The sequence below is a fragment of the Dissoconium aciculare genome (genome assembly GCF_010015565.1).
Source record: "Dissoconium aciculare CBS 342.82 unplaced genomic scaffold K489scaffold_18, whole genome shotgun sequence".
In the NCBI taxonomy this organism is placed as follows: Eukaryota; Fungi; Ascomycota; class Dothideomycetes; order Mycosphaerellales; family Dissoconiaceae; genus Dissoconium; species Dissoconium aciculare.
The window spans coordinates 64,852-90,306 of record NW_022984968.1 but is presented as its reverse complement, the minus strand read 5'-3'; the positions used below and the strand labels follow the sequence as shown (position 1 = coordinate 90,306).

Genomic DNA, 25,455 nt, shown 5'->3' with positions numbered 1-25,455 from the left:
TCATATTCAGTAGTCATAAACACCCGTGTCGCCAAAAATGAGTTCAGGTACAATACTCGGACTGACATGCGACCTTCGTCATCGGCAACAGCTCCGAAGTACCAGCCCCGGAGAATCGCAGAACGATGAAACCAATCGATGGTTTGGCGCCCTGCTCGAACAATGGCTGATGCAATTGACGATTGAATACATTAGGTGCTGAATAAAAGACTGCTCTTGATCATGGTCATGATACCTGGTGTTATAAAACATCAGACGCATTCCCACGTGCGACATGATCGCGCCTAAGCGATCTCGGCGGGCACTAATAATTGGTAGGTGGTAAAAGTCTCCCGACTTCACAAGAATTCTTATCTACACTTTATGGGAAAACAAAATTTCCGAGTCAAGCTAGGATATGTGAAGCCCATGTATGACCATGCATGAGCAACGAGAATTAATCTGAAGCTGGAACCGCGTTATACACGCACTGACGACAAACATTCCCGACAAGGACCATGTCCGCCGACTTCTGGGCCGGTTACGTCTCCGGCGCCGTGAGCATCCTCGTCGGCAATCCGCTCGACATAATCAAAACCCGACTCCAAGCCGGCGGGAATGCCTCACTGTCCGGAGAGTCGACGCTCCACCACTCCACTGGGCCAAGCATCCCCACAACCACATCTGCCGCCTCCTCGACCACGACCACCCCTCTTCTCCAACACGCCCAATCTACTCTCCGGCCAAATACTTCCCTCACAACCCACTGGTCCAACCTCGTCCGGGGCTCTGCCGCTCCGATTCTCGGCTACGGCGCCCTCAATGCTCTCCTGTTCATGACCTATAACCGCTCGTTGTCACTGCTTCAGAACGGGACCCTTGATCCCTCGCCGCCGGGAAGCGCCTCGAACCTCAACATCTTCGCGGCAGGCGCACTCGGCGGACTCGCGACGTTCGTCGTCTCCGCCCCGACGGAACTCATCAAATGCCGGGCGCAGATCAGCCGGGTTTCGTCGGGAGAGGTCGCGAGGGAGCTGTGGAGGAGGGGAGGATTGAAGGGCGTGTATCTCGGAGGCGGAATCACGAGTCTGAGGGATGCGGTCGGGTATGGTTTTTAGTAAGTCTCGCCCCGCTGTTGCCAGTTCTATCTCTATCCAGGTCGAGAAGACGGCGTTCTTATCGACGACACACCACCTAGTTTCTGGTCATATGAACTCAGCAAGACCTGGCTCACTCGGCCCGACGACACCGACAATTCCGCCGCCGTCAAAGTCATGCTCTGCGGCGGTCTGGCAGGTGTCGTGACCTGGGCGTCCATCTTTCCTCTCGGTACAGTATCACAAACATCCCTACTGCGCCGCTCGCAATCGGAACAATCGCTGACAGGATCGATACATGAACGGATAGACGTCATCAAGACCCGCATCCAGACCTACGACCTCCTCCCGCCAACTTCAGCAGCAGCGACATCGACATCGAGACCCACACCGTCATCATCACCGCCAACACCCATATTAAACCCACGCGCCTCGTCCATCGCGTCGATCGCGTCAACCTCAACCTCATCCTCTCTCCCGCCTCGACCCAGCGCCCTGCAGATCGCCCAACAGGCCTACCGCACCGAAGGTCTAGGCGTGTTCTTCCGGGGTCTCGGGGTCTGCAGCATCCGGGCCTTCGTGGTGAACGCGGTGCAATGGGCGGTACGTGCACATCTCCTCGGGAGCGAAACGCTCCTTCGCGGAACACAGAGCACCCTTTTCTTTTTTTTTCCTTTGATGTCGCTGACGATCGTTCCAAATAAGATCTACGAATGGATGATGAAGGAATTGACGCGGGAGTCGTGAAACGAAGATTTCTGTGAGAGGAGAGCTTTTGCCAGCGATGTGGGAGAAGAAATCACCCGGAGATACAGATCTCGTGGACCGCTTGAGGAGAGGGAGAGGGAATGGTGGTGAGGACTGCAAGACGAAAACAGAGGAAATAAAATAGAACCACAGCACGACTGGGGAAAGGGAAAAGGTTCCATGGCATTCGATGACGAGCGAGGGATAGAAATACAGAGAGAGAGAGAGAGAGAGAGAGAGAGAGAGAGAGAGAGAGCAGTTGGATCACAGTCCACGGTACACAGAGGCGTGTGAAAGAAGATCCAGATAAGCTGCCGCGAAGCAGCAGCAGCAGTAGCAGCAGTAGGACCACGGAACTCATGAAACCCCCAGAAAGTTGCAAAAGTGCAGCGATGCCACGGGACGCAGGGCCGAAATATCAAAACACTCGTTCGATCATCTTAATTGTGTTTGTCAAACTTTTTTTTCCTTCCTCCCTTTCCAGCGCGGGGACTTCCCATCCCCGGCCTCCAGAGGCGATTGATTCCTACGACTGCTCTCCGCCGCGCAGACGACTTCTGCCACACGTATCTGCAACCACCACCGCAAAGAAAAAACCAAGAACCAAGGAAAACCGCCCGTCCGACTCAAAAGGCCTACAGCTGTGCTCTCGACCTCTTCACCGGCCTCGCCGAGTCCTCCAACATGGGACGATCCCTCAAGCTCAAGAACTCAGCGGCGGAAGGAGGAGGAAGAAGGCTATGTCCACTTCTGAACGGCATGGGACCCAGAGCGCAGCCTGGACCATTCGAAGAGCCGGAGGAGTACGAGGAGGCATTCTACATCTCCTGCATGCTGCCGGTGGGCTCCTGGCCTTCCATGGCGCCGGGGACACCTACGCCGACGCCACCGGCGACTCCGTTGTCAGAGGGGTACTTGGCGTAGTCGAGTTGGAGGGGACGGCCACCGTATTGGTAGCCTTGGAATTTCTCTGTGATTTGAAATCAGTATCGAGTCTTATTAAACGTTGAGAAAGGAGATGGACTGACCGATGGCAGTGTTGGCCTCGCTTGAGACGGCGAATTCGACGACACCGCTTCCGCGGGAGCGTCCGTTGGGCTCGTATTGGATCTCGGCGCGCTCGACTTTTCCGATGGTGGTGAAGAGCTCGACGAGATCCTCGTTGCTGGTGCTCCAGGGCAAGTTCTTGACGTGAATGAACTGGCTCTCGGCGCCACCGCTCGAGACGCCGTCAGTGAAGGGGTTGGGCGCAACGGTAGGAACGTTGAAGCCAGGACCGGTAGGAGCGCCGCCGAAGCCACCTCCAGCACCGCCAGCGAAACCGCCACGGCCACCCTGGAAGCCGCCACCGTAGGCTCCGCGACCACCCTGGAAGCCACCGCCGAATCCGCCACGGCCACCCTGGAAGGCACCGGGTCCACCGAAGTTGCCACGACCGCCGAAGCCGCCGCCGAAGCCACCACGGCCGCCGGCAAAGCCACCGCCAGCGTAGCGATCCTCACGGACCTCGAGAAGGCGACCTTGCCAGTCGTAACCGTTCATGATGTTGATGGCATTCTGGGCATCTTGGGGAGTGTCGAAGGCGACAACACCGGATCCCTTGGGTGTGCCGTCAGGAGCTTGGTGGACGTCAGCGCGAACGACGTTACCGGCTTGACGGAAGAGATCCTTGAGATCTTGCCAGCCGACCGAGAAGGGAAGCTGCGTTGAGCCGTGTGAGCAATCGATCTCTTCTCTTTTGAGCGTCGCCATATCATAAACTTACGTTGGAGACGTAGACTTGGGGACGTCCACCACCGGGGGCGCCACCGCCGTAGCCACCGCCCATGCCGCCCTGAAAGCCACCGGGACCACCTTGGAAGCCACCACGGCCGCCGAATCCGCCGCCGGCACCACCTCCGCGAGGGGCTCCAGCAAAGCGTGGCTCGGTCTCACGATCCTGGATGCAACCGTCAGCTGTCGTTCCATCGACAAGTAGATGTGCGTGCTCACCTCGCGGACGTAGACGAGACGGCCCATCAACTGTGTGTTGCTCATCGTGTCGATGGCAGTTTGTGCATCCTCGCGCGTAGCGTACTCCACAATACCACAACCCTATTTTCCGAACAAAGTTCCGTCAACCATCTGCCACGACCACTTCGTGTTGCCTGTGGACTCCCGCTTTCAATTTACCTTGCTCATTCCGTTGGGCATCGTGAGGACATCAGCGTGGGTGACTTCGAGAGTATTATCTAAAGCGGGTTGGGTCAGTCTCCAAAGCTATCCACGGAGCGGCTGTGTCACGGTCCGGGAACCTACCTTTACGCATGAAGTCCTTCAAATGGTGCCACTTGACATCGTACGACAAGTTGCCGACGTAGACGCGGCGGTCTTGTTGTGAGTCTTTAGACATGTTGGGGTCTTTGCTGGCTTGACGGTCGTCGTAGCGCTGAGGTCTTGATCGGTCGTTGTCGAAGCCGCCTTCGTTGTGTCCGTTCGCTGGTGCAGGCGAGCGGCGGCGGTGGTCGCGGGATTCACGTGGGGAGCGCGAACGACTGCGGTCGCGGTCGTCGTGTCGAGCGCGGCGAGGTGAGCGAGATCGTGAGCGTGCGGCCTGCGAGTCGGTGTGTTAGCACAATGTTATTCCCTCGTCTCCCGTTCCCGCCGTTCCCGGTCCTGGTATGTCCACCGCATATTTACGAGGTGTCAATGAAATGGCAGACGGTCGGTCAAGGCAGGCGTTGTTCCCGAGTCCTCCAGCTACTTGGGAACGTGCGGCTTTACTCGGCTGATATGCCGGAAGGTGGTCAATCGCGCGCACGCGCTTCTGGTCGTCAGAGACCGCGTCAATGCTTGTGTCGGTCGCGATCAAGACGATGAAAGTCAGGAATCAGAAGCGAAATGTGCAGCGATAAGGCTGAAATTAATTTCATCATGAGATGGATAGATTCTGGCTTGCAGTAATATTACGACCAGTTTCCCGTATCGCTGCGCCTTGACTTGAAGCTGCCGACCCGAAGTGCTAAGAAGTAGTCTCTTGACCGCCGACCGCAAGCATCCGAACCAGAAGACAACGCGACTGCCACATTGCGTTTCGCCTCTCAACCGACCGATGACCCGCGTACGATTTACGAGCCTGAACGTGCATAGTGCCAGCAGCTGCATGTTTGTCAAGTGTACCGCTCCGTGTGCGTTCATTAGCCTCGCGGCTTGCACATCACTGCTCATCGACGGAAGATCGGGATGCAGATACTGTGATGCGCCAATTGCGCAACACTTGCAAGCTAGACGTCGAATTTGGGTTCGTGGCAGAGGCGAGACTGCAAACGGTGCGCGCGCGGACGCCGCAATGAAGAGGAGCCATGCAGGAGACGTGGAGTAGACCGGCAACATGGTCGACATGCGAGCATCACCTCGGTTCATGTGACGGGTATGCAATCAATCGCAGAGCCATGGTACTCAGTCAAGCACTTCTCGCAGATCTACCATGACGGTCATCTCGCAGAAGTGCTGACTATGCCAATGAGAGAGTCTAAATGACAATCAAAGCGATGAACGTCCTCTCAGCTCTGGTCAGGAAACCACCCTTCACAGATCTGGCTCATTGTTCACGGTATGTGTCCTTCATCGTCCCATGCCTGGAAACTCTAGCGCTTCCTTGAGGCACCATGTGCAGCCCAGCGACCGGGTAGAACAGGCGTTGTTGGTGACTCTGTCGCGATGATCGGTGTCGGATTGCAAGGCGTGACTGTATCCCTTTCTTCCCTGGCGTGCAATATGTCTGCCGACGGGGTCCTTGGTGTCCAACGGCAGGCGAGGTGGTCCCGATGATCTACAAGAAGCAAACGCGCCAGAAAGCACTTACCGAGTCACGGTGTCCGCGAGAGCGATATTCGTCGTCGCCTTGAGATGAAAATGTAAGCTGATTGCAATGTTGTGCGATGCAAGAAGTGGTGGCGGACAGTTGTCTCTTGAGAGGCACGAGGCAGCAGGAGAGAAGGGGAATGAGGATCAGTCACCACACGCGCAGCGATGAGAGTGGTCGGTGCGACGAGGTAGTAAAAGAGGGTTGAAGTGTTCGTTGAGACGGTGAAGGTGAGGTAGAGGTGTTGGTGGTGGTGGTGGAGGAGGAGTGGGAAGGTCTTACCCATTGCGTATGTGTGTAAGGTGGAGGTAAGTAAGGTGTGTGGAGAAAGAAGCAGCAAGCCTGGAGGTGAGAGAGAGAGGTCGGTTCTCAGCAAGGAACTGTAAGAGGTAGGTTTAACACCGCAGAGCGAGATGGATGGTGGTGGTGCTGCTGCTGCCGCGTAGTTGCTTTGCTTGTGATTGCTTGCTGCGCGTCTGATGAGTAAAAGGGAATGCGACGGAGAATTGTCGAGGTAGAACTGAAGGGCGCGCTGCAGCAGCAGTGGCGGCGGCGGCAAGGCGGGCGCTCGGCCGGCTCCGTCGGGCGTGAACACAGCACAATCGTACTGAGGTAGGTACATTACCTAGGTACTACACACATTGACCCTTGATGTGCTCTACCACGTCGTGAGCAATGTCTACAACGACGACGATGTGATCTCACAACATGGTGTCAAGTCAGCCATGGCCTCCTCTCGAAGCGGTTTCTGTCGTGGCTATCCATTCTCGTCATCTCATCCGTGGCCGACAGTCCCTTCACGACTAATAAATTGCGCAGGAGATCGCATGCAACGGCTCGCCGGTCCGCCGTAGCAGCAGCACGAGCACGTCACCTCGTCCCGCCCTTGTCGCTGCTCCCTCCAGCTTCATACTGTATGATGATGCCACATGAATGATACAGGCAATGTGCTCTTAATAAGAAACCAGCACACCAGGGCAAACAGTCTCACGTTCTGCACAGCGCGTTGGACTGACCATGGGAATGCGCCTACATTCCACCTACCTATGTACCTCACTTCGTGCTCACATTCCCAGTGACAGTAAATTGCGCCGCCCAGTGCTTGCTAGTCGAGGCCAGCAAGGTGCTTTTCGATGCGAGTGTTTGCTGGCTACGGCCGTGATCGCGTTGGAAGCTACTATCGGTTGTCTATCCACAATGGGACAGATATCAGCGCCTTCATCGTCGACCCTGGCAGCCTACCTCACACCCGTCCGGGGCTCTCTCTATGCATTACAATGACAGTCTGTACATGTCCAGGTTTCCTCACAGCCGCCAACGCCGCTGGACTTCACCGCCTGAGGATTATCATCACGTATGTGAGCATAAGCCGAAAGCCACGTCTTCTTTATCGATCACTTATATCGATCACTGTCATAACACGCAAGTAGGAAGGCGGATCACAGTGGTGGAAGCATTTGTATTGCTCCTGCCTGTGGGCTGTCTCCGCCTTAGGGTTTGGGAACTCTCATCGTCTGAGCACCCCGGCCTGTCGTGTAGCGGCCCGTACCGGTGTTGATATCCAGGATCTACGATCTTCTGCAATGGAGGAAAGGCGCCTTGATGAGAGTGTTTGCACCTTTGATGTGTTGTTTACATCCTCATTAACGACGCTGGCGTCGAAGACTCGGCGAGACGAGTTGCAAACACCTGTCTCATAGTAAAGCCTTCATGGAGAATCATCGTGGATGCGCCCGAGATTGAGCTGGACCATGACGAAAAGCAGTCGTAGACGCGTGCGTTGGGCCGTACATTTCAATCTCCCTCTCTCGCGATGATACAGCTACCAGGCCAGGAATCTGTCCCTGCCGAGGCTGTCAAGCCGGCTTGTATCCTTACATGCATGGTCGAGTGGGGACGTATGTATGCGTTTTGGAGGCTGGAGAACCTTTCGATGCTTCGATATATGTCTTTCTGAGATGACGGGCTGTCGAAGCATTTGCTTAGGGTTGTCACTACCCCAACGGGGACGAGGCGGCCAACAACGTCGCAGATGATCTCAACTACTACATCTACCCCATCTGTCTGGGTGCGATGGCCACAAACTTTCGCTCTACTCGGATGACACGCTACTTAGGTATCTCAAGCTTTTCGCCCATGCGATGTGTTATTCACTGACGAGGATCGGCATCGGCATGGCGGGTTGACGTATACAACGGATCTGCGAGTGCCGGCACAGCCTCAGCGAGGCACACCGGTGTAGATCAGGGAATCGGTCGTGGCAGTGCATTTACAAATTTTGGATATAGTAGTCAGCCTCTGCAAACGAAGGCACAGCATCTCTCCAAGAATTTCTCGCACGTCTACCACAAGTGCATGGTTTTTTGCCGGCGTCATAATCTGTCCTGACGCCGCGAATTCTAGCGATCGTCCCGTTCAGATCGTTGCAACGCTCTCTGATCGTCAGCGCGTATGGATGACGCCTTGCAAGCGCTTCAGGAATGGAAAGTATATGATCAGAGTGCTTCCGCACGTACAGCTGGTGAACTGGAGCAATGGTTTGATTATTACAGCAATACGAATATTCCGTGGCTTATACCCGGCTCTGATCGCGAGTCCATTAACGACGAGCTTGACGAGGCGAAAATCGACCGACAGGTGGTTGCGACTGCAAAAGGCTGCTCCGTATCCGATGGGCTGTGTCTCTGTTGTACATCGATATTGTCCACCGTCAACCAAGAGCTGTCCCTGCACAGGCCCTATCCCTGGAAAATCGTCGAGCCGACAAATATTGGAAGTGATAGTGAGTGGGTTTATTCCAAGGTGGACCAAGATCACGACTCGAAGAGCATTGAGGCGGGTAGTAGGAACGGTTGTCGCCTATGTGTCTTGCTCTTCCGCAACCTGAAAAACGACCGAGTCTTGAATGCTCTCCGGTCAATCGAAGACCGTCTGGAGCGGCTAGACAAACTAAACGATAGCTCCAAAGCCACACAATCGCTCGTCAGATGCATGCTACGGGCGGAGTTCACGATAAATTCGGCCACGCCATTCGCCCTGCGCTTCTATTGTCCACGGGCAATGCATGGTGCACAGTCCAGTTATCCGATCATCACACTGGACGTATGGGGCCGGAGGGGATGGTGTAAGCTTAGTCGCATCCCGCTCGGGTGGATCCACATCCTGACGATATTCTAGATAAAGCAATTGAGCATGCGATTGATCTCCCTCAATTTTGGAGCAGGTACTGCCTGCTAAACCATCAGAATTGTCGCCCCACGGCACAGACTCAAGTCGCTTTGCCCACAAGACTGCTCTCCATATCTGAAGATGCGGTCCGATTGATCCACACTTCCGACTGGGCAGAGCCTCTTCCCTACGCAACGTTGAGTCATTGCTGGGGCGATACAAAGTTCCTCTGTCTGAACTCGGCAAATCTCCATACTCTGGCGTCAGGCATTCACTGGGATGACCTGGCGAATACATTTAAAGACGCAATCGAAATCGCCCGCAGAGCTCGGCTGAACCATATTTGGATCGACTCTTTATGCATTGTACAAGACAGTCGATCGGACTGGCAACTTGAGTCTGCTAAAATGGGTATGATATATCGCGGATCGAGCTTGAACATTGCGGCTGCGTCGGCTACAGATGGTACACAGGGCTGTCTTCCCCGAAAGCCATCATCTCGAAGCATCAGTACTTTTCGCACGGCTCATGCAGGTGATGATACGTTACTGCGCAATACATGGGCATCTGAGTCGTATGATTTGCACCAAAATCACCTGGAGACTCGAGCTTGGTGTATGCAAGAACTGATCTTAGCACCTCGTACGCTTTATTGTACCAACAAAGGTCTGTTCTGGGAATGCAAGAGTAGACTCGCCACGGAAGACCTACAAACTCTAGACCATCTGTTGCCAGCCTTGCCCGACGTAAGGGCAATCACTACGGTTGAATCTTGGATGCGACGTATCGTGGTGCCGTACTCTAAATGCAGCCTGACATTCAGCACAGATAAACTGCCAGCTCTGGACGGTCTGGCAAGGATCATCCAGCCAAACATTGGGAGTGACTATCTTGCAGGATTGTGGAGATCTCATATGGTCCTCCAGCTATGTTGGTTCGCGAAAACAAGCGAAACTAGACCGCTGTACCGCGGAGCGCCCTCGTGGTCATGGGCATCTGTCGATGGTCCCGTCGACCTGTATCCCCGTTTGGACCAGCAAGACATCAAACCTGCCGAATCTTCGTTCGTGACCCTTGTTCATGATGTCGTCACAGAAATGGCCCATAGCAATGCATTCGGTGAGCTCAAGATGGGTCGGATGCGCATCAATTGTTCCAAGCTCGTCGTCGGTTGTTACCAGTTTGAAGAGCAGCGCGACGCCCACCAAATTCTGGTTTGCGACTTCGGTCGTGCAAGCACAATTCCGAGCGACGAGGCTATGCCGTATGAGACTTTTCAATTCCGGCCGGACTCTATCCCCAACATCTATTCCAAAGTAGCCTCAGCGGAGGCGGCGCCGGCGATATGTGAGTCGGGAGCGCAGCTAGCGATGCTCCCTCTGAAATCGATGGTCGCCCTCGATAGTCTGCAAGACAATGGGAAGGACTGGATACACGAGAAGTCCACATTTGGTCTCGTGCTCAAGCCTCTCGCATCTCGCCCCGGGGAGTACACCAGGGTAGGCAGTTTCGAATGCGCCGAGAGCCACGGTGTCGGTTACAAATTCTTGCACGAGAGCGACGACAGCGTTCGTTTTGCGCGGATCTTGGGCTCATCGGGCGCAGGCATGGCTAGAGCTGCATGCGCGAGAGTTCTCAAGGAGCCGGCACATAAGAGTGCGCGATACCAGCTTGAGATTGTTTGAGAACCAAAGCCCAGCACTTTCCCTTCGAGAGCATCGATGCGTCTCGATGAGCGGCGTTCTTGAACACCCGAAGTCCATTTAGGAAACGCGAGAAAGACATGACACCCGCAACCTCATGATCGGATCTCTCGCTGGCGGTGCACATTTCGCTGCAGCTTTCTGTCATGATCGTGATGGATCAGAACCGCTCGCTCTACTATTACATGACGATGTCTGGCACTCACTGTGAGTACCTAGGTATACACTTGCACATCAGAATACATCAACTTAAAGATCTACGCGCGGAACCGGATTTTGCGAATATCCTCACATTACCTCGCTCTGAATGTTATCCCGTGATCAGCCCAAATTTATCCTTCTGCCCGCTAACAATAAACGACCACTCAATCCCCTCGACTTCCTTGCGCCTCTGTATCCTCACAGGATACGGCTCACCAGGCGGTGACATGGCTGCAGCCATCGCATTCGAATTTAACTTCGGCGTCCACCAATGACCCTTGACAGGCGTAATATCCGTTCTGAGAACCAACATCGCAGCCACAGCGAGAATCTCCGCCGTGGCGAAATGTCTGCCCGGGCACAAATTCGGCGACGCGCCCCACGCCATGTACGACGTCGCTCGCGGCTTCGTGTGCGCCTTGGTCGCCTTCTGCCCCGCGATGGCTACATGGCTATCGAACCGCGTGGCGTCGAACTTGGAGGCGTCGAGACCCCAGTGTGTCTGCTCCGAGTGGATCACCGGCGCGGACATCTGCAGGATGGACCCTTTCTTCAGGAGGAACTGGTTGTCGAGGACGACGTCCTCGTACACGAAGCGGATGGGCGCGCCGTTGGAGTGCAGGCGGAGCATCTCCTGGAACGCGGCGACGAGCAAGGGGCAGTCGCCGCGGATCAAGCTGATATCCACCGCCCGCTTGTGTGGCGCCGACGGGTCGGGGGTGACCACGGCGTGCGTCTCGAGTTCGCGGCGGATGGCGGCGAGGAGATCCGGGCGTGAGAAGATGTCGAACATGCACCAGAACGTCGACGGCACGGTGTTGGAGAGCACGCCAATGTTGAGGCTCATCTCCAGTCTCGCCGTGTCGCGGACCGTGGCGCCGCCATCGCGCTGGGCATCCCGACGCGCACGGGCGAGCTCGGAGCAGTCTTTTTCCTCGTAGCCGCCGGATTGCGCAAAGGCCTCCATCGCGTCGACGAAGCGCTCTCGGCACTGGTACGCTTTCCGCGCGGTGATCCAGGGGAGCATGTTCGCCAGGAGAATGTTGAGGTTGGATTCGAAATACCAGAAATCCTCCGTCGTCTGCTCCGACCGGAAAGGGTTCTGTTTCCCCCAGACCGCCTCGCTGCTCGCAGTAGTAATCACATCGCGACACCACCTGTGCAAATCGATCTCGCTCCTTGGACCATCGATAAGCTGGTCCATTAGCGGTCCAATCTTCACTAGCATCGTGCGATTCATCTCGTCGAGTCCACTGCCCATCAATGATGGGATACTCGCATGCACAACGGTCTGGTTGAGTCCTCCGCCGCCCGCATGGGTTTCCTGGAGTAGCTTCAGACCGGGACCGGTGATGCCGGCCATGCGCTCGGCGGCGGCGGTGAGGAACGGGTCGAAGGAGAGGATTTTGGCATTGCGTTGCACGGCGGCGACAATCTTGGCAGATTTGACGATATACAGACGAGTTCCCAGGAGGTTGAGGGAGAAGATGGGGGCGTCGGTTTTGGCGCTATGTATATGAACCTCACATATATTAGTCTGTGATCCTTTCTCACCCAATGTGTGTTGTTCTGCCAACAATGGTGAATTTGAGCAGGACGATGCTGCTTTTGCAAATTTCCTTGTTCGTTTGGGAACGCGGGTCGACGGGAATGAACTCACGCGATGATCTTGTAATACGGCGTCCCCTGGAACATGAGTCCCAGGCCATGGCCGATGAACGGGATTCCCGGCTTCACATATGGCGGCTCGCGCTCGTCGGCTTTCGCTCCCACGAAGAGGTATATGACCAGGAGCGTCACGACCGCGATTGCGATACTGGTGATAGGCGAACCCTTGAGCAGCGGTATTAAGTCGTCGGTGAATGCCATGGCTAGCTTCGCTTGCTCGCTTGCCGCTGTGCGTGTTTACTTCTCCCAGGAACGCGTGCGCTCGATTACTTCGGCGGTCGACTCAGGCGGCTGGCCAACGGGACATTACTTTATTTCACCAAATGCTGAGGAGAAAGCTATCTGAGTTCATGATGAGGATCTGGGTCCGTAGACTAACCGATCTCGTTCGATTCCGAGTTCCATCGCATGGCGGGTCGTGCAGGAAATGCGCCCCTTGCCATTGGGCCTGTATATTTATTTGCCGATACCGAAAGCGATATCCGCGTTCTAGCGTGCAGCCTAGAAGCGGTCGAGACGGGACCAATGCCCGTTTCGGGAAGTGCTGTTCCCGCGATCCGCTGGCCGTTCAATGTAGTGTGAGGATAGAGGCTCTGAACGACGAACGAAAAAAATGTGTTCGTTGGGACATGTATCCCTCGTTCTCAACACGTGTTGGACGAACCATTCATGTACAGGAGCAGCAGCCGTCTTGGAAGTGACCTAAGCCTGCTGTAGGTATCGTATTAGTCATCGGACATGGCAGATGTTGGATTAGTCATCACACTGTGTGTGTGGCCCACGCGCGTGCAAGCCTGGAAGCCCGCCCGATGACCGTTGATCTTGCGGTGGAACTTGGCCCTTCGCCGATTCTTCCTACCCTCAATAGCTTCATCGATCGAAGAAGCTTATCGACGACGATATGAATTCCTCTTGGTATACGCCACCGGCGTTTGTACCGATCAAATACGTCCCAGCACCTAAGAAGGCTGAAATTCAAGCGAGATCGGTTTCTTGTTTACACACAATCGCAGAACCTCCTGCAGCCGGCCCTCACCCCGGTAGTCTCACGAACCACTGGTGCTTGTACCTGGAAACAGGCGAGGGCGAATCTGTCTGCGTTAACGCTCAGCCTAACCCACAGCAGGGAGCCACTACGATCGAAGGTGGTTTCAAGGCCGATGTCATCGTGAGCCTGATGCCGTATGCTATGGCGATCGATAAGGCCCACCACGTATCAATGTCTGTCATCGAAGGCGCGACAGTGGGTCGTCTCATAGATCGTCTCGTGGAATCTGGTCGCGATAGATACGAGTTCAACGCAGATGGCGTCGGATGTCGCAACTGGGTGACGGATACTCTGACCTTGCTCACACAAGAGAAGTGGCTACGTGTTGAGGAAGTCGAGGTGGCAAAGGCTGACATTCGAAAGCTCTGGCCGGAGGGAACTCCGCTTGAGATTGACAACGGTGGGTACTATGATTGACCTTGTTGCGTCGACTGCAGCAGTGAGGACAAGGTTTATTCAGCCTAATCAGGCGCGACCTGTCGCCTTCTGACGTTTCACGCCTACACGCCTGCCTGCAACCCTGCCTGCACGTCTGCCTATACGTCTACCTACAGGTCTGCCTCGACCTCCTTTTCGTCAGGACAGTAGAATATATGTCTCATCAAACGCTTGTTATGACTTGCGAACTCGTCTAGAGCAACGTGAACGAGACCTGAATGGACCCTCTTTATTCCAACGTTCCTCATCCAATGACCCCTTTTCACGATGTACTAACTCCTTTTCAAAATTTTCGGTTCCGAGCCTAACAATAAATCAGCCTACCAGCAAAAATCCATCAACAGCCTTTCCGTTGAACGGAGTGGATCTCGCTACTGGTTCAGTCTGGGAACTCATCACAATCAGCAAGGCGGCCCCGACTATCTACAGGCTCCAGGGTATTCATGTCGTGCGACTTTCCACTCATTTGGTCCTCAAGTATGGTCAGGCAATCCAAATGCAGGAGATCAAGGCGATGAAATAAGTCAATTCCAACATGGATGTTCCTACCTCTAGACTCCACCACTACTTCTTCATCGCCTTTGATCCCTCGACCTCCTATCCATGTGGATATATGGTCATGGACTATGTTGAAGGCAACACGGTTTTCGACATCTGGGAGAGCCTCGACACGGAACGACGCACAGATATCGTCAAACAAGGCGCCCATATCGTCTCCCAATTACAACTCCACAGCTTCGACCAGCCAGGCCCTCTCGGCGGAGGGCGTTGTCGAAGGTTCCGGGTCTCCGGTTACGGAGCAGGACCTTTCCACAAGGACGACTTCAACGCCTGGTTCACGCGCAAGCTGGAATTCTCCCAAAGGCGCGGATACGCCAGCAAGGATTTTCCACACTTCGACTACTCGTCGTTCACCCTAGTGCACCATGACATATGTCCTGTGAATCTGGTTTTGGACTGCGACAGCAATGTCTGGGTCATCGACTGGGGCAACGCGGGAGCCTATCCCGCCATTTTCGAAGCGGCGACGATGAACGACTCTTCGAGGTTCACGGAATTCAATGCCCTCATGCTGCCGCATATAGACAATGGCTTGGAGGAAAGGGACCATACTTTGGGGGCGCCCTGGACCATTGTTACCGGAGTTTATTCGGAATGAGTTCGTGGATACATGTGTACGATGAATCATCACGCAAAGACTGTTTGGACTTACTACTAATGTCGATATCCGTATCTCAGGCGCAGAAAACCCTCGATGTTCATTCCCAAGAACAACGACGAAGGAAGATCATTTTCATTCATAGCAGTGCCATTTCGTAAAATCCGGACCCCTCCCCATCGATCCCATTCGCCTCAAACATACAGTAAGGAAAACCAGAAACAACGTCCGCTCCGAGAGAAAAAAAAACCTCCTCACGGGCCGACCTTGAAATTCAACCGGATCCCCATCGCCGCCAACTCGACATCCAAATACTTCAACACGCCCGGGATCGCCACGAGCGTGACATCGTCTCCGCCGAACCACTTGGCGCCCGAATAGTCCTCCCAGCAGGCGCTCCTCGGATCGCTCGAGAGGGCCTTGCGCGAGCACCTCCTGCAGCGGACCCGGCCGCCGTCCCGACGGCTCGCGTAGGAGCCCGCGCTAGGCTGGACGGATAAGAACGAGCCGCAGGCCTTGCAGATGCTCGCTTTGGTGTAGTCGGAGCAGTTCATCAGGCGGTCCTGCAGGAGGAAGGCGGTGCCGTGCGCGAGGAGGGCGTCGCGTTCCATCTCTCCGACGCGGATTCCTCCGCCCTTGGAACGGCCCTTGATGGGCTGGCCGGTGAGCGGGGTGACGGGGCCGGTGGTGCGGACCTGGAACTTGTCGTTAACCATGTGCCGGAGGCGCTGGTAGTAGACGACGCCGATGTAGATGTCCGCGGCCAGCTCCTCGCCGGTGATGCCCGAGTACATGGGCTCGTTGCCATAGTAGTTGTATCCCGCGCGCACGAGCTGGTGGCCGAAGTATTCGACCGCCGTCTCGCCTTGCTTGTCTTTGAACTGGAAGGGCGTCGAGTCCTGGGCGAAGCCGTGGCAGGCGCCGGATTTGCCGGCCATGGATTCGACGAACATGCCGATGGTCATGCGGGAAGGGAAGGCGTGTGGGTTGATGATGACGTCGGGTTGCATGCCGCTTTCGGTGAAGGGCATGTCGATGGTGGGCCATTTTTGAGAACAGACACCTTTCTGTCCGTGACGGGAGGAGAACTTGTCGCCGATGACGGGTGAACGCGGGATGCGGAGACGGATGCTGACGGCTTGACAGGGATCGTTGTTGCCGTTTTCGTTACCGATCAATTTGATCTCCTCGACGTATGCCTGTTCCTGATCCTTATACTTGTGGAGATGCGTAATGCCGTCCTGGTTGACGTACTCGCCTGTTTGAGGATCCTTGACGACTGTGTATGATGCAGCGATGATCGAACCGTCTTTGATCTTGACGCCGGAGACTGCGAGACCATCGTCATCGAGTGTTTCCCGCCATTGCGCTTTCACAATCGAATTCGGAGCAAAGCCAAACATATGTGTGACACCGCCTTTGCGAGTTTTGTTTTCCTCAGCGAGGTTGATCTTCTTGGTCTTGTAAATCGTTCCAAACCCGAATCCTCGCTCGTGTGCTGACTTGTTGATGATCATAGCGTCGTCCATGTCGTAACCAGTATATGAGATAACGGCAACGACCGCGTTGGTACCATTAGGGAAGTTATCGAGACCGTAGTCCATGTACTTGGGAGTCCTGACGACGGGAGTTTGACCTGTCTGTAGTCGATAGGTTTTGTTGTCCGTGCGGTATTTCAAAGCGGTTCCTGGCGTTCCCATGGTCTGTTTGGCCATCTGGCACTGGTACATGTTTCGGGGTGACTGGTTGAAGTTCGAAAATGGCGTCTGGTTCGCAAGGATGGATAGGATGTTCGTAACATCAAATTCCACATGCGTTGAATCGCCGGATGAAATTTCGGGTTCTGTGCAGGCGATTGACATGAATGGCTGTTCGAATGGCCCAACATAGTCGAGCTTCTCGAGAGGAAGGTATTTGACAGGTCGAATCATTCGTGCAGGTCCCGAGAACAAGTAGACACCAGGATATTGGCCACCGCTTGACAAAGGAATATTGCCAATTTCGAGTTCGATCGGAACGTCGTGGGTCCCTTCGACTTTCCAGTATCTCAACGAGTCGCTAATGACTTTGGCCTGTTTCGGCGAGCAGAACCCAAGCACGCGACCATCGAGCTGTACGACCACGCTGTCTTCCAGGATTGCGCCAGACGTAGGCGAGATGCCGATCTGTGAGATGAGAGCTGGAATCTTCGATACGTCGACACTTGAGGTCTCAATCTTGCACTTATGCGCCAAGTGATTCAGCAGACCACAGGGCGAACCGTCGGGAGTGTGCACCGGACACAAGAATCCCCAACTCTCAGGCAGTAGCTTTCGGACCGTCGTCGTCTTCAACTGCGCGAAGAAACTACCTCGATGCACCATGCGGAAGTGACTGATGAATCGATAGAAGTTGATCTTTTCGGCCACCACCGTAAAACCAGAAGTTTGTTGCAAGTCTAAACCAGAAGGACTGACGAGATTTCCTGTCGAGAGGAAGTACTCTAATGCTTGACCGAGATTCTCGTTTGTCCTGCGCAGAACTTTCGTCATGAATGTCTTTTCAAACTCGTGACTTGTAAACGGCTGCCAGGCATTATCACGACCCCATTCCCGCAGACCAAGACCGACTGTACCAAGCCACTCGTCGATGCGCTCCTTGATGATCATTCCAAACAAGAAACCTGGAAGTAGAATCTCCTGATTCTGGACAGCATCTGGGTTGTCGATGGTGCATTCGCCCTCGACTAGAGAGTATAGTTTGCGAATCATGAAGAGAATCATCCTGGACTTGTCCACGTCCTGTGCCTCGCTGACATTGCAATTGCCGAGATGAGGCAGCACGATTTTGCGAAGGAATTCGGTTCCGGCCTCATCGTCGCTCATGTCCTCGGGCACCGAGAGCACGACGCGAAACTTCGAACCTAGGTATGCTCGTGACTTCGCTCGTGACTGGATGTTGTATGCTTTGTATGTTCTGAGCAGCAGCTCTACCCGATCCGAGACGAATTGCTTTGTGTCCAATCCCTTGCTCTTCGCGGGTCCCACGATGGACTCGAAGATCTCCCGATCATTGGTTTCAACGAGAGCTTTGATGATCATCAATACCGGAACGAGAAATTCATTCTTGCGCCATGAGAATCGGAAGATGACGTTACCGTCGGAAAGGTAATGTAAAACGTTTGTTTGAGAAGTCTGATCTGGACGGACTGATCGAATCTGGATACCGAATTTGGTGTATGTAGCCCCTCGATTCTCGAACGACGGTCGAATGATGGCCATGGGGAAATTCCGGCGATTGACAATTAACATTCGGATCAACTTCTCGATACCGTTGACGATGAAGTATCCACCCAATTCATCCGACTCTTCTCTTCGGTCCACAAGCTCTTTCGGAGGCAACCCTTCAAGGTGACATCGATTTGAACGCAGCATGATCGGGACATGACCAAATTCTCGCACCGACTCTTTCCACGGGCCGTCGTTGACCCGGTACTCGACTCGACCTCGGAAGCGTCCTCGGTATGTGACATGCCTCTCTCGGCACTCGACGGGGAGAATTTCTCTCTTCAATGCTTCGACCTTGTTGGACGATGGCAGCAGGCTCTTTTCTAGAAATACCTCCTTGACACGCACCTGTAGACGGTTACGAGGACTATCGTGCTCTCCGAGAGGATTGCCGTCGAGGAATGTCCGTGTGCCGATATCTTTGAGTGCATGGTGGAGTTGACCTTCTAGCGCGAAGATGGTGTTGAAAGAGTCGACATGAGGTTTGATCGTTTCTGCTAGAGTCGGGAATGCAGTCTTCTTGCTGGGAGGATTCCGAAAGATCTTCTCTCGTCGGACAGTCTCGAAGTCTGTTGACCATTTGCTGCCCGAGGTCATGGTCGTGGTCGTAGTCTCTGTTCTGGCTGGCGCCATTGCTGTGGTGTTGTAGAGATGTGCTCGATGGGTCGCAAATTATTTCATAGTAGTGTACATGCAGGCGAGAGCAAATTATTGCATACAATCGAGACTCTCCTCGATCACCGCCGCCCTGATGAGTGAATTTGGCGAGACGGCTAAAGCAAAGATGTGTGAAGGGCGTGCTATGCGACAGACGCCGACGACATTGACCGACTCTCGAAATCTTTTTTTCCCAGAGCTCGAGAGATACGGAAGAACTGATTAGGCTAGCTTATCGGAGTTAGGGCGGCCTTCCTCCACGCAGCATCCGCGGTGTCACGGCCCGCATCGTCGGCCCGTCGGTAGCATGGAGACCCGCCCATGTATCATCACGCCGGACATTGCTCTTATTGTATTGCACATATGCGCATGTCGAGACAGCACTGTCTGCCTTGAATATCCACTTCGGACAACTCGATCGCAGCTGGACCCAGGCTCTGGCGGTAATCTATTGATAATTTGATCTTCCTCCGAAATCGGGGTCGAGCCGGACGGACGAGTGATGGGAGCTGGTATGAAGCCCAGTCGCTCCTCTCGAGCATCCTCGTTCATCACCGGTATGCGCCGATGGTCTGTGAGGCACGCTCACTCTTCCCAATAATTCAGAACCAATCAATCGTGTAACGACCGTAATCAGTCTTTTCTTGTCCATATCTGAAGCACGGATTTTAATGATTGGCTGATGTGCAAATGATTTATCTGCCATGGACCGGGAGTGGGAACACCGGTGGGCAGTCCCGGGCGCCTACCGCATGGACTTAACGTTTTTGCGCCATCCGCGCACGAACAGTACGCAGCCGAGTGCGACGCAGTAGATCAATACATATGGACTTCCCGCGCAAGTGGTAAAGACTGATCATGGACAGGCCTGAAAACATGAAACACTTGCTCCGGCCGGCCGGCCATTTTTGTGTTGGGAAAATCAAGTAACATGGACCAGACGATCAGCGAGGAATATGCTCTCGCCTTTGGCGCGCGCACATGGCTGATGGACTGGGAACTCGGGTCATGATGTGGTCCTGGTTCCTGGGGCGAGGGCGCGTACTTGTGATCAGCAGTGGCATTCCATTCCCCATCGTCCCTTTGCTCTGGAGGGACTGTGCATGCGATCGAGGAGCGGTGATGACGAGCATGCTTATCGTGTGCTGTTTGTTGTCCTGCGCATGCGTCTGTGTTGGTGTTCTGTACTGTATTAGTATTACTGTGGGCGGGCGAGCGACCAGCTGACCACGAGTTGTGGTCCTTTCCTACCTAGGTATGTAGGTAGTGGGCGTCTCCTCCACCTTTGGGCTTCACACCTGGGCATCCACTGACTAGCGATGGGAATGATTGCTGTACTGCCATGTATGTATGTATGGATGTATGTATGCGCGATCAACAGCGTACCTCTGGGCATCGTGAGGAGTAGCAAGTGTGAGTATCGCTGCTGTCGTTCCGCTCCTTGTACTGTCTCTGCGATAACTTGCAGTATATGTCCCGTGGACATTATTATTGAGCTTGCTCGCCGTTCTATTGATAATCACCTTGTTCCCGGCCGTGTCTCATCACGCTTTTTGGTTTTCCCGACGCATAGCCGACACCTCTGCTCTCCCCATCTCATCTCTGCTCATCTCAAATACGCGCTCCTCCAGCGATCCCCGTGCAAATCCTCTCCCACCCAGCCGCCGTGCTGCCCATACAAATTACCTTCTCCATCCCTGTCCTTGGATGCGCTCGATCGCCGTGCGGATTGTTCCTCCTCGCAGCTCCTATATCATCACCGAGAACCCCTTCACACCTCGTACGGTCGCACATCTGCACACTTCCTCCCCTGCATATCCACCTCGTGCCCTTGCAGCGACAGACTCATATCATTCGGCAGGAGCGCTCCGCAGGACCAATGCATGAGTCCTCTTAGCCTTGCCGCATCTACATACACGCACAGCAGCTTCTTTGACCATCTGCGCAGCTACGGGGAAGTCAGCAAGGACGGTAATCTCCTGCTGTCGATATTCATCAGAACGTGAGCTCGTCGCGTCTTCCTCTGCGACTCCTCCACCACCTGGGCATATCGCTCGAACCTCGCTCGGTCGAACGCTGTCGTCATCGTTCAGCGGAACCGCGGGCAGCGGCGACGGCGCACGGCAGGCCCCGCGCTCAAGACAAGCGGATCAACCCACCTGCACTGCACTGGTCGGTCGGTGTCCACTCTATCACACACGAACCGTCGATTTCGAGCACTGCAGCATCGCAGCACCGCTATTGCACCTCGATCGCGAGAAACAAGTCCGTTTTTCAACCGTATAGACTCTGCGCATAGAAAACGACAAGACTGGACGAGTGCGCCGACCCGTGTGCATGCGCTTGACCTTCATTCCTGAATACTGGACAAGACTCACGCCGCGATTGCCATTCCCTCGACATTTCACTCATTAAAATCGAATTCACTCACGCGGTTCGTCGGCCAGACGCCATTGCTTCATCCAGGGCGTATCCTTCTCCCGCGTCTTCTTGAACCTCATCTTACCTCATCTCCTGGATCCCTACATCATCTGAACGGCTGAACGCCTTCCACTCGCCCAACATGGTGGGCTTTCTTAAGCGAATTTACGATTGGCTGTTGAGCATCTTCTGGTACGTGTATCTCCGCCCTCGGCAAATAGAGCACCTGCTTCTGTCCATCGGACGGAATGTTCCAGCGACAAGGATGGCCCGAACTGATGATCCTTCTTTGGAACCTCGTCACTCACATTTTTACTGCGAAACGGCCATGATGACTAATAAGATCTCCTCTTGCTTCGCCCTTTAGGTCAACAGAAATGGACATCACTATGATCGGTCTTCAAAATGCTGGCAAGACCTCCTTATTAAGAGTGCTAGCTGTAAGTAATTTCTCCGAAGCTATACTCATTTATATCTTCATCAGCTGACATATTATGGCAAACAGGGAGGTGAATTCACGATTGAGTAGGTAATCATCGAGACAGAGACAAGATTCACAACTTCGTTGGAAATGGTCCGAGATCTACAGAGATTCAGACGCTGACGTGATGACATGCAGCTCCATTCCGACAGTCGGCTTCAACATGAAAAAGGTTCAAAAAGGACACGTCACATTAAAATGGTGAGATCATGCGCTGATCACCCCTCGCCCGATTCAAACACACTTGAACGAAACAACTACCTCAATTTTCATCGTCGATTAGATCCTTGAAATCGTTAATTGAAGTCGAGCCCTTTGCTGACACTATTCCAAGCTGGGATCTCGGCGGCCAACCACGATTCCGGTCAATGTGGGAACGATATTGTCGAGACGTCAACGCCATTGTGTAAGTTACGGTTTTTGGTCCGATGGATTTCCGTGCGAACATCTCGTCATCCGCCTCCTGAGCATCGCTCGGGGCTCCCATTCTATATCCTCTGCGCCTCCGATGCTTGTCCACAATCTTCATCGATGCGATATTCGCCTTGTCAAGAAACATCTGCCCAGGCATCTTCGATAGCACCTCTTCTGACAAATGATCTCATGCAGATTCATTGTTGATTCCGCCGACCGCGAGGCCTTCGACGTTGCCAAGGAAGAACTCCACATCCTCATCAACAAACCCGCGACAGAAGGTATCCCTTTGCTTGTTCTCGGTAACAAGTCAGATCTTGCCGGACACGCCACCGTGGACGAGTTGATCGATGTCCTGAACCTGAAAGAAGTTACTCACCGAGAAGTGAGCTGCTATGGTATCAGCGCCAAAGAGGAAACCAATCTCGACGCTGTTCTGCGCTGGCTCATCGGGAGAGTGAGCAAGAAATGACATCGCTCATCGAACCGACGGTCCTGACAAGCTCGGTCCACTTCGGCTGCAGTCAATGACACTCCGCCTGTAACTCCGAAATCGAAACGTCTCGACCAGCTTTGGCACCTCAGTCAATAGCTCACAGCCAGAAACCGCTGCCTGACCGATCAGTCGATGCAGAGCAAGCGATATCCGGCAAACTCGAAATCTCCAGAATCGGCTATCCACGGTTTATCTCCCGATGATCCATCATCCGGGATCTCTCACGAATCACGGAAATTTTGTTTTTATTTATCTTTGCATTATTTTGTTTTGGTTGTTTACTTTTGATTTTCCATGTCACCGGCGCCAACAAAGATTAAAACGAGGGAATTGTGCGGCGCGATGCTGCGGTGCCAGCGATGGCCTGTTTGTTTGCCAGAAGGTCATTTCAGTGGGGTTTGTTGCTCCGTCATTCCGGAATCTCTGCAGGGGGAGGGGTGGAAGTCTCGAGGAAATGGATCGCGGGAGATGAAAGACGGGGATAAGATGGAGGTCGAAGCCGGAAGTCTCCAGTCGAGAGAATAGGTATGGTATAGTATCGTACATTAAAGTAGCTTTCCTGGGCGGTATCATCTTCAATCTAACGACATTATCACGATCATATGTTTCATCTCAACACAAATCTCCCCCCCTTAAATCTCTCCCCATCCTTACCACCAGGCCAACCTCATCTTCTAGGATCCCGTGAACATAAACCCACTCGCAAAAAACGTCAATGACGTCCCGTCCTCTCTCCCATCTCCGAAGGACAGCCGGCGCCGGCGCTCACACGAGCGAAAACGACGACATCTCCCGCGTCCATCCGCGGCGGCTCGCATCCCCAAGAAACCGTCCCGTGTCATGGCGAATTTCCGCTCCTGAAAGATATTGTCTCGTCGCGACTGGAATTCTACCCTTGTCTGTGGAGAGAGATGATCGGCGGCCACCTCCCCTTTGGCCCGGAAATGGACGTACGATTTTGGCCAGCGCGGGAAAGGTTGCGGCATGGTGTGTCCATGGGCAAGAGTGTGGGCGAAGCGGTGTTGGATGGAGGGATGGGCAGCGGTGAGTGTAGGATTGAGGATTGAGGATGGTCGTGATTCAGATGTCGGGATGTCATTTTCGGTGGTTGTGCTGGTGGTGGCTGGTGGACCAGGGATCTTACAGGGAGACGGATTGTCGGACGATGTCGAACTCGAGAGCATTGACTCGGAAGGTGTTCTTCACTGTGGGATGGAGTAGAATGGGTCTTATGGCGTTGCCGTCGCGGGATAGAACCCAAGCGCCGTTGCGACGTTCGAATGCTTCCAATTCGCACGTCAGAGTCTCAAAAGGCTCTCACATCGCCTCCTCGTGCGGATCTGGTACCGGATCGTTGTCTTCTACCGAAGCTGCCTCTGTATCATCGCGGTGAGCTGCGTCAGAATCTCAATCGGCGGTCGATGATGCTTCCACTTCCGAGTTCTTCGTCAGCAGACATGCTGCCAATATGAGGATCATCGCGCTGATCTAGGCAGATTTGAGTGCAAATCATCATAATCAACGACTCAGAGCGAAAAGTGCGCTCTCTGCTCCTCATCCCGCATCGTGACCAGGCTGAGAATCGTAAGAATCCCTTCAGCCGCTGTCGATGCCCCCGTTGCTCGTTGTTACACACCTGCCAGATTTTAATTTTAACCAGACCTGATAAGTCGCCTCTCCGCGGGACGTATGATCCTCAGCATACTATGAATTTCATAACGTGGGTCCGCCTCGTTTGTGTTTGCCGTGGGCCGGGAGAGAGGGAACAAAGTCCGCTCGGCTTCAGGATGGGATCTTTGTGCTAGCAGAGTGTGGATATCCTCCAACGTCGGCGCTCCCATCGCGTACAAGGCGAATTAACTCGCGGAAATTTGCATATCGCGGATGTGAACTTTCAGGCCACGCTTGGCGAGGAGGGCTTCCTAGACGATCCAGTCGCGTAAGAGCTTTTGCATCGACCAGCCAAGTCGAGAACGATGATATCGCATCTCATATTCTCGAGAAGCGTCTCGCTAGTTACCAAGCCAGATCAGGACGCGGCGTGCTTGTTGGTAGATGTCCTTGATCAGCCAGACTTGGGCATCTCGCTCGGAGATGTTGGCTTGGTCAATACATAATTGGTTGATACAAATGGTGTGGGTTTGCCAACGATGTCGTAGTCCTAGGAGGGCTTTTCAGAGCTTTCTTGTCATGAGGAAGATATCGCTGTTCGAGGGGAGAGTATGCGGGTCTAACCAGGAGTACCAAGTGTAAGACGATGCTTTATAAGGGATACTGCGCGTCAAAAGCTTCTTTGGGGACTTGTTTGGAGCTTTCACGTTTGAGATCTCCGACGGGGATGGGCCTACAGAGTTGCCGTCATCCCCAGCAGGGATATTTGTGGGTCCGGACTTTTACCTGGCACTCCAGAGGATCGTCCAGCTGTCCGAACAGCAATCTCAGAACTCGTAATTTTCTTTCCGCATCGAGATCCCGCAAGCTTGTATCCTGGGCTGCCGGCAATGTGGCGGAAGGCATGGTTGTTGGCGAACCGAGGGCATGTGGCACTGCGCTGGAATATTCCCAAACCCGCTGGCGCTTGCTTGTGGTTGTCCATCGATCAGGTTAGTCTCAACGCTATTATCGGACCTGGTTCCGTTTCCCACCGATGAAATATGCATTTCCTCGA

General features: G+C 54.0%; 12 protein-coding genes across 12 annotated transcripts; 6 read left to right on the top strand and 6 right to left on the bottom strand.

The window, feature by feature from the left end:
- Positions 1-370: 370 nt before the first annotated feature.
- Positions 371-1,823, top strand: K489DRAFT_364798 (mitochondrial carrier protein-like protein; the record flags this gene model as incomplete). The annotated part of the gene is made up of 6 exons (XM_033602704.1): positions 371-607; positions 647-1,096; positions 1,178-1,308; positions 1,387-1,510; positions 1,568-1,679; positions 1,782-1,823. Exons 1-6 carry the CDS (start codon positions 498-500, stop codon positions 1,821-1,823), a joined length of 969 nt encoding a protein of 322 aa, XP_033455464.1. The 5' UTR covers positions 371-497.
- A 911-nt stretch (positions 1,824-2,734) lies between these two features.
- On the bottom strand, positions 2,735-4,248 carry K489DRAFT_309047 (RNA-binding domain-containing protein; the record flags this gene model as incomplete). Its single annotated transcript, XM_033600629.1, has 6 exons — positions 2,735-2,793; positions 2,852-3,524; positions 3,589-3,762; positions 3,816-3,917; positions 3,996-4,054; positions 4,122-4,248. Coding segments are annotated over 6 exons (1,194 nt in total), but the record flags the coding sequence as incomplete, so codon positions are not given.
- A 1,423-nt stretch (positions 4,249-5,671) lies between these two features.
- Positions 5,672-6,289, bottom strand: K489DRAFT_374270 (uncharacterized protein; the record flags this gene model as incomplete). The annotated part of the gene is made up of 1 exon (XM_033603510.1): positions 5,672-6,289. The coding sequence occupies one exon, from the start codon at positions 6,287-6,289 to the stop codon at positions 5,672-5,674; it is 618 nt and encodes a 205-aa protein (XP_033455462.1).
- Positions 6,290-7,985: 1,696 nt separating this feature from the next.
- Positions 7,986-9,043, top strand: K489DRAFT_93754 (uncharacterized protein). Its single transcript, XM_033609055.1, has one exon. It carries the CDS (start codon positions 8,119-8,121, stop codon positions 8,842-8,844), a length of 726 nt encoding a protein of 241 aa, XP_033455461.1. The 5' UTR covers positions 7,986-8,118; the 3' UTR covers positions 8,845-9,043.
- K489DRAFT_308949 (HET-domain-containing protein) lies at positions 8,877-10,001 on the top strand (the record flags this gene model as incomplete). The annotated part of the gene is made up of 1 exon (XM_033600625.1): positions 8,877-10,001. A coding segment is annotated over one exon (1,125 nt), but the record flags the coding sequence as incomplete, so codon positions are not given.
- Positions 10,002-10,695: 694 nt separating this feature from the next.
- K489DRAFT_384849 (putative P450 monooxygenase) lies at positions 10,696-12,815 on the bottom strand. The gene is made up of 2 exons (XM_033605951.1): positions 12,400-12,815; positions 10,696-12,247 (listed from the first exon to the last, which is right to left on the bottom strand). Exons 1-2 carry the CDS (start codon positions 12,606-12,608, stop codon positions 10,849-10,851), a joined length of 1,608 nt encoding a protein of 535 aa, XP_033455459.1. The 5' UTR covers positions 12,609-12,815; the 3' UTR covers positions 10,696-10,848.
- A 462-nt stretch (positions 12,816-13,277) lies between these two features.
- On the top strand, positions 13,278-14,102 carry K489DRAFT_405001 (uncharacterized protein). The gene has a single exon (XM_033607139.1). The coding sequence runs from the start codon at positions 13,309-13,311 to the stop codon at positions 13,870-13,872; it is 564 nt and encodes a 187-aa protein (XP_033455458.1). The 5' UTR covers positions 13,278-13,308; the 3' UTR covers positions 13,873-14,102.
- Positions 14,103-14,139: 37 nt separating this feature from the next.
- Positions 14,140-15,211, top strand: K489DRAFT_93729 (uncharacterized protein). The gene is made up of 2 exons (XM_033609054.1): positions 14,140-15,068; positions 15,133-15,211. Exon 1 carries the CDS (start codon positions 14,429-14,431, stop codon positions 15,050-15,052), a length of 624 nt encoding a protein of 207 aa, XP_033455457.1. The 5' UTR covers positions 14,140-14,428; the 3' UTR covers positions 15,053-15,068; positions 15,133-15,211.
- A 95-nt stretch (positions 15,212-15,306) lies between these two features.
- Positions 15,307-18,915, bottom strand: K489DRAFT_327654 (beta and beta-prime subunits of DNA dependent RNA-polymerase; the record flags this gene model as incomplete). Its single annotated transcript, XM_033602008.1, has 1 exon — positions 15,307-18,915. One exon carries the CDS (start codon positions 18,913-18,915, stop codon positions 15,307-15,309), a length of 3,609 nt encoding a protein of 1,202 aa, XP_033455456.1.
- An 827-nt stretch (positions 18,916-19,742) lies between these two features.
- Positions 19,743-20,461, bottom strand: K489DRAFT_418785 (uncharacterized protein; the record flags this gene model as incomplete). Its single annotated transcript, XM_033608200.1, has 3 exons — positions 19,743-20,222; positions 20,274-20,312; positions 20,362-20,461. 3 exons carry the CDS (start codon positions 20,459-20,461, stop codon positions 19,792-19,794), a joined length of 570 nt encoding a protein of 189 aa, XP_033455455.1. The 3' UTR covers positions 19,743-19,791.
- Positions 20,462-21,538: 1,077 nt separating this feature from the next.
- Positions 21,539-22,763, top strand: K489DRAFT_327528 (ras small GTPase; the record flags this gene model as incomplete). Its single annotated transcript, XM_033601998.1, has 6 exons — positions 21,539-21,594; positions 21,764-21,836; positions 21,902-21,921; positions 22,016-22,078; positions 22,212-22,283; positions 22,487-22,763. The coding sequence occupies 6 exons, from the start codon at positions 21,539-21,541 to the stop codon at positions 22,761-22,763; spliced, it is 561 nt and encodes a 186-aa protein (XP_033455454.1).
- Positions 22,764-23,360: 597 nt separating this feature from the next.
- On the bottom strand, positions 23,361-24,205 carry K489DRAFT_93638 (uncharacterized protein). Its single transcript, XM_033609053.1, has one exon. The coding sequence runs from the start codon at positions 23,969-23,971 to the stop codon at positions 23,462-23,464; it is 510 nt and encodes a 169-aa protein (XP_033455453.1). The 5' UTR covers positions 23,972-24,205; the 3' UTR covers positions 23,361-23,461.
- Positions 24,206-25,455: the final 1,250 nt, after the last annotated feature.

Excerpts from the sequence above, each read along its gene's own strand:
- K489DRAFT_93754 (XM_033609055.1), top strand. The coding sequence starts at position 8,119 with ATGGATGACGCCTTGCAAGCGCTTCAGGAATGGAAAGTATATGATCAG.
- K489DRAFT_384849 (XM_033605951.1), bottom strand. The coding sequence starts at position 12,608 with ATGGCATTCACCGACGACTTAATACCGCTGCTCAAGGGTTCGCCTATC. Across the intron at positions 12,248-12,399 it reads CCGTATTACAAGATCATCGC|CGCCAAAACCGACGCCCCCA; the intron begins GTGAGTTCATTC and ends TCATATACATAG.
- K489DRAFT_405001 (XM_033607139.1), top strand. The coding sequence starts at position 13,309 with ATGAATTCCTCTTGGTATACGCCACCGGCGTTTGTACCGATCAAATAC.
- K489DRAFT_93729 (XM_033609054.1), top strand. The coding sequence starts at position 14,429 with ATGGATGTTCCTACCTCTAGACTCCACCACTACTTCTTCATCGCCTTT.
- K489DRAFT_93638 (XM_033609053.1), bottom strand. The coding sequence starts at position 23,971 with ATGCTCTCGAGTTCGACATCGTCCGACAATCCGTCTCCCTGTAAGATC.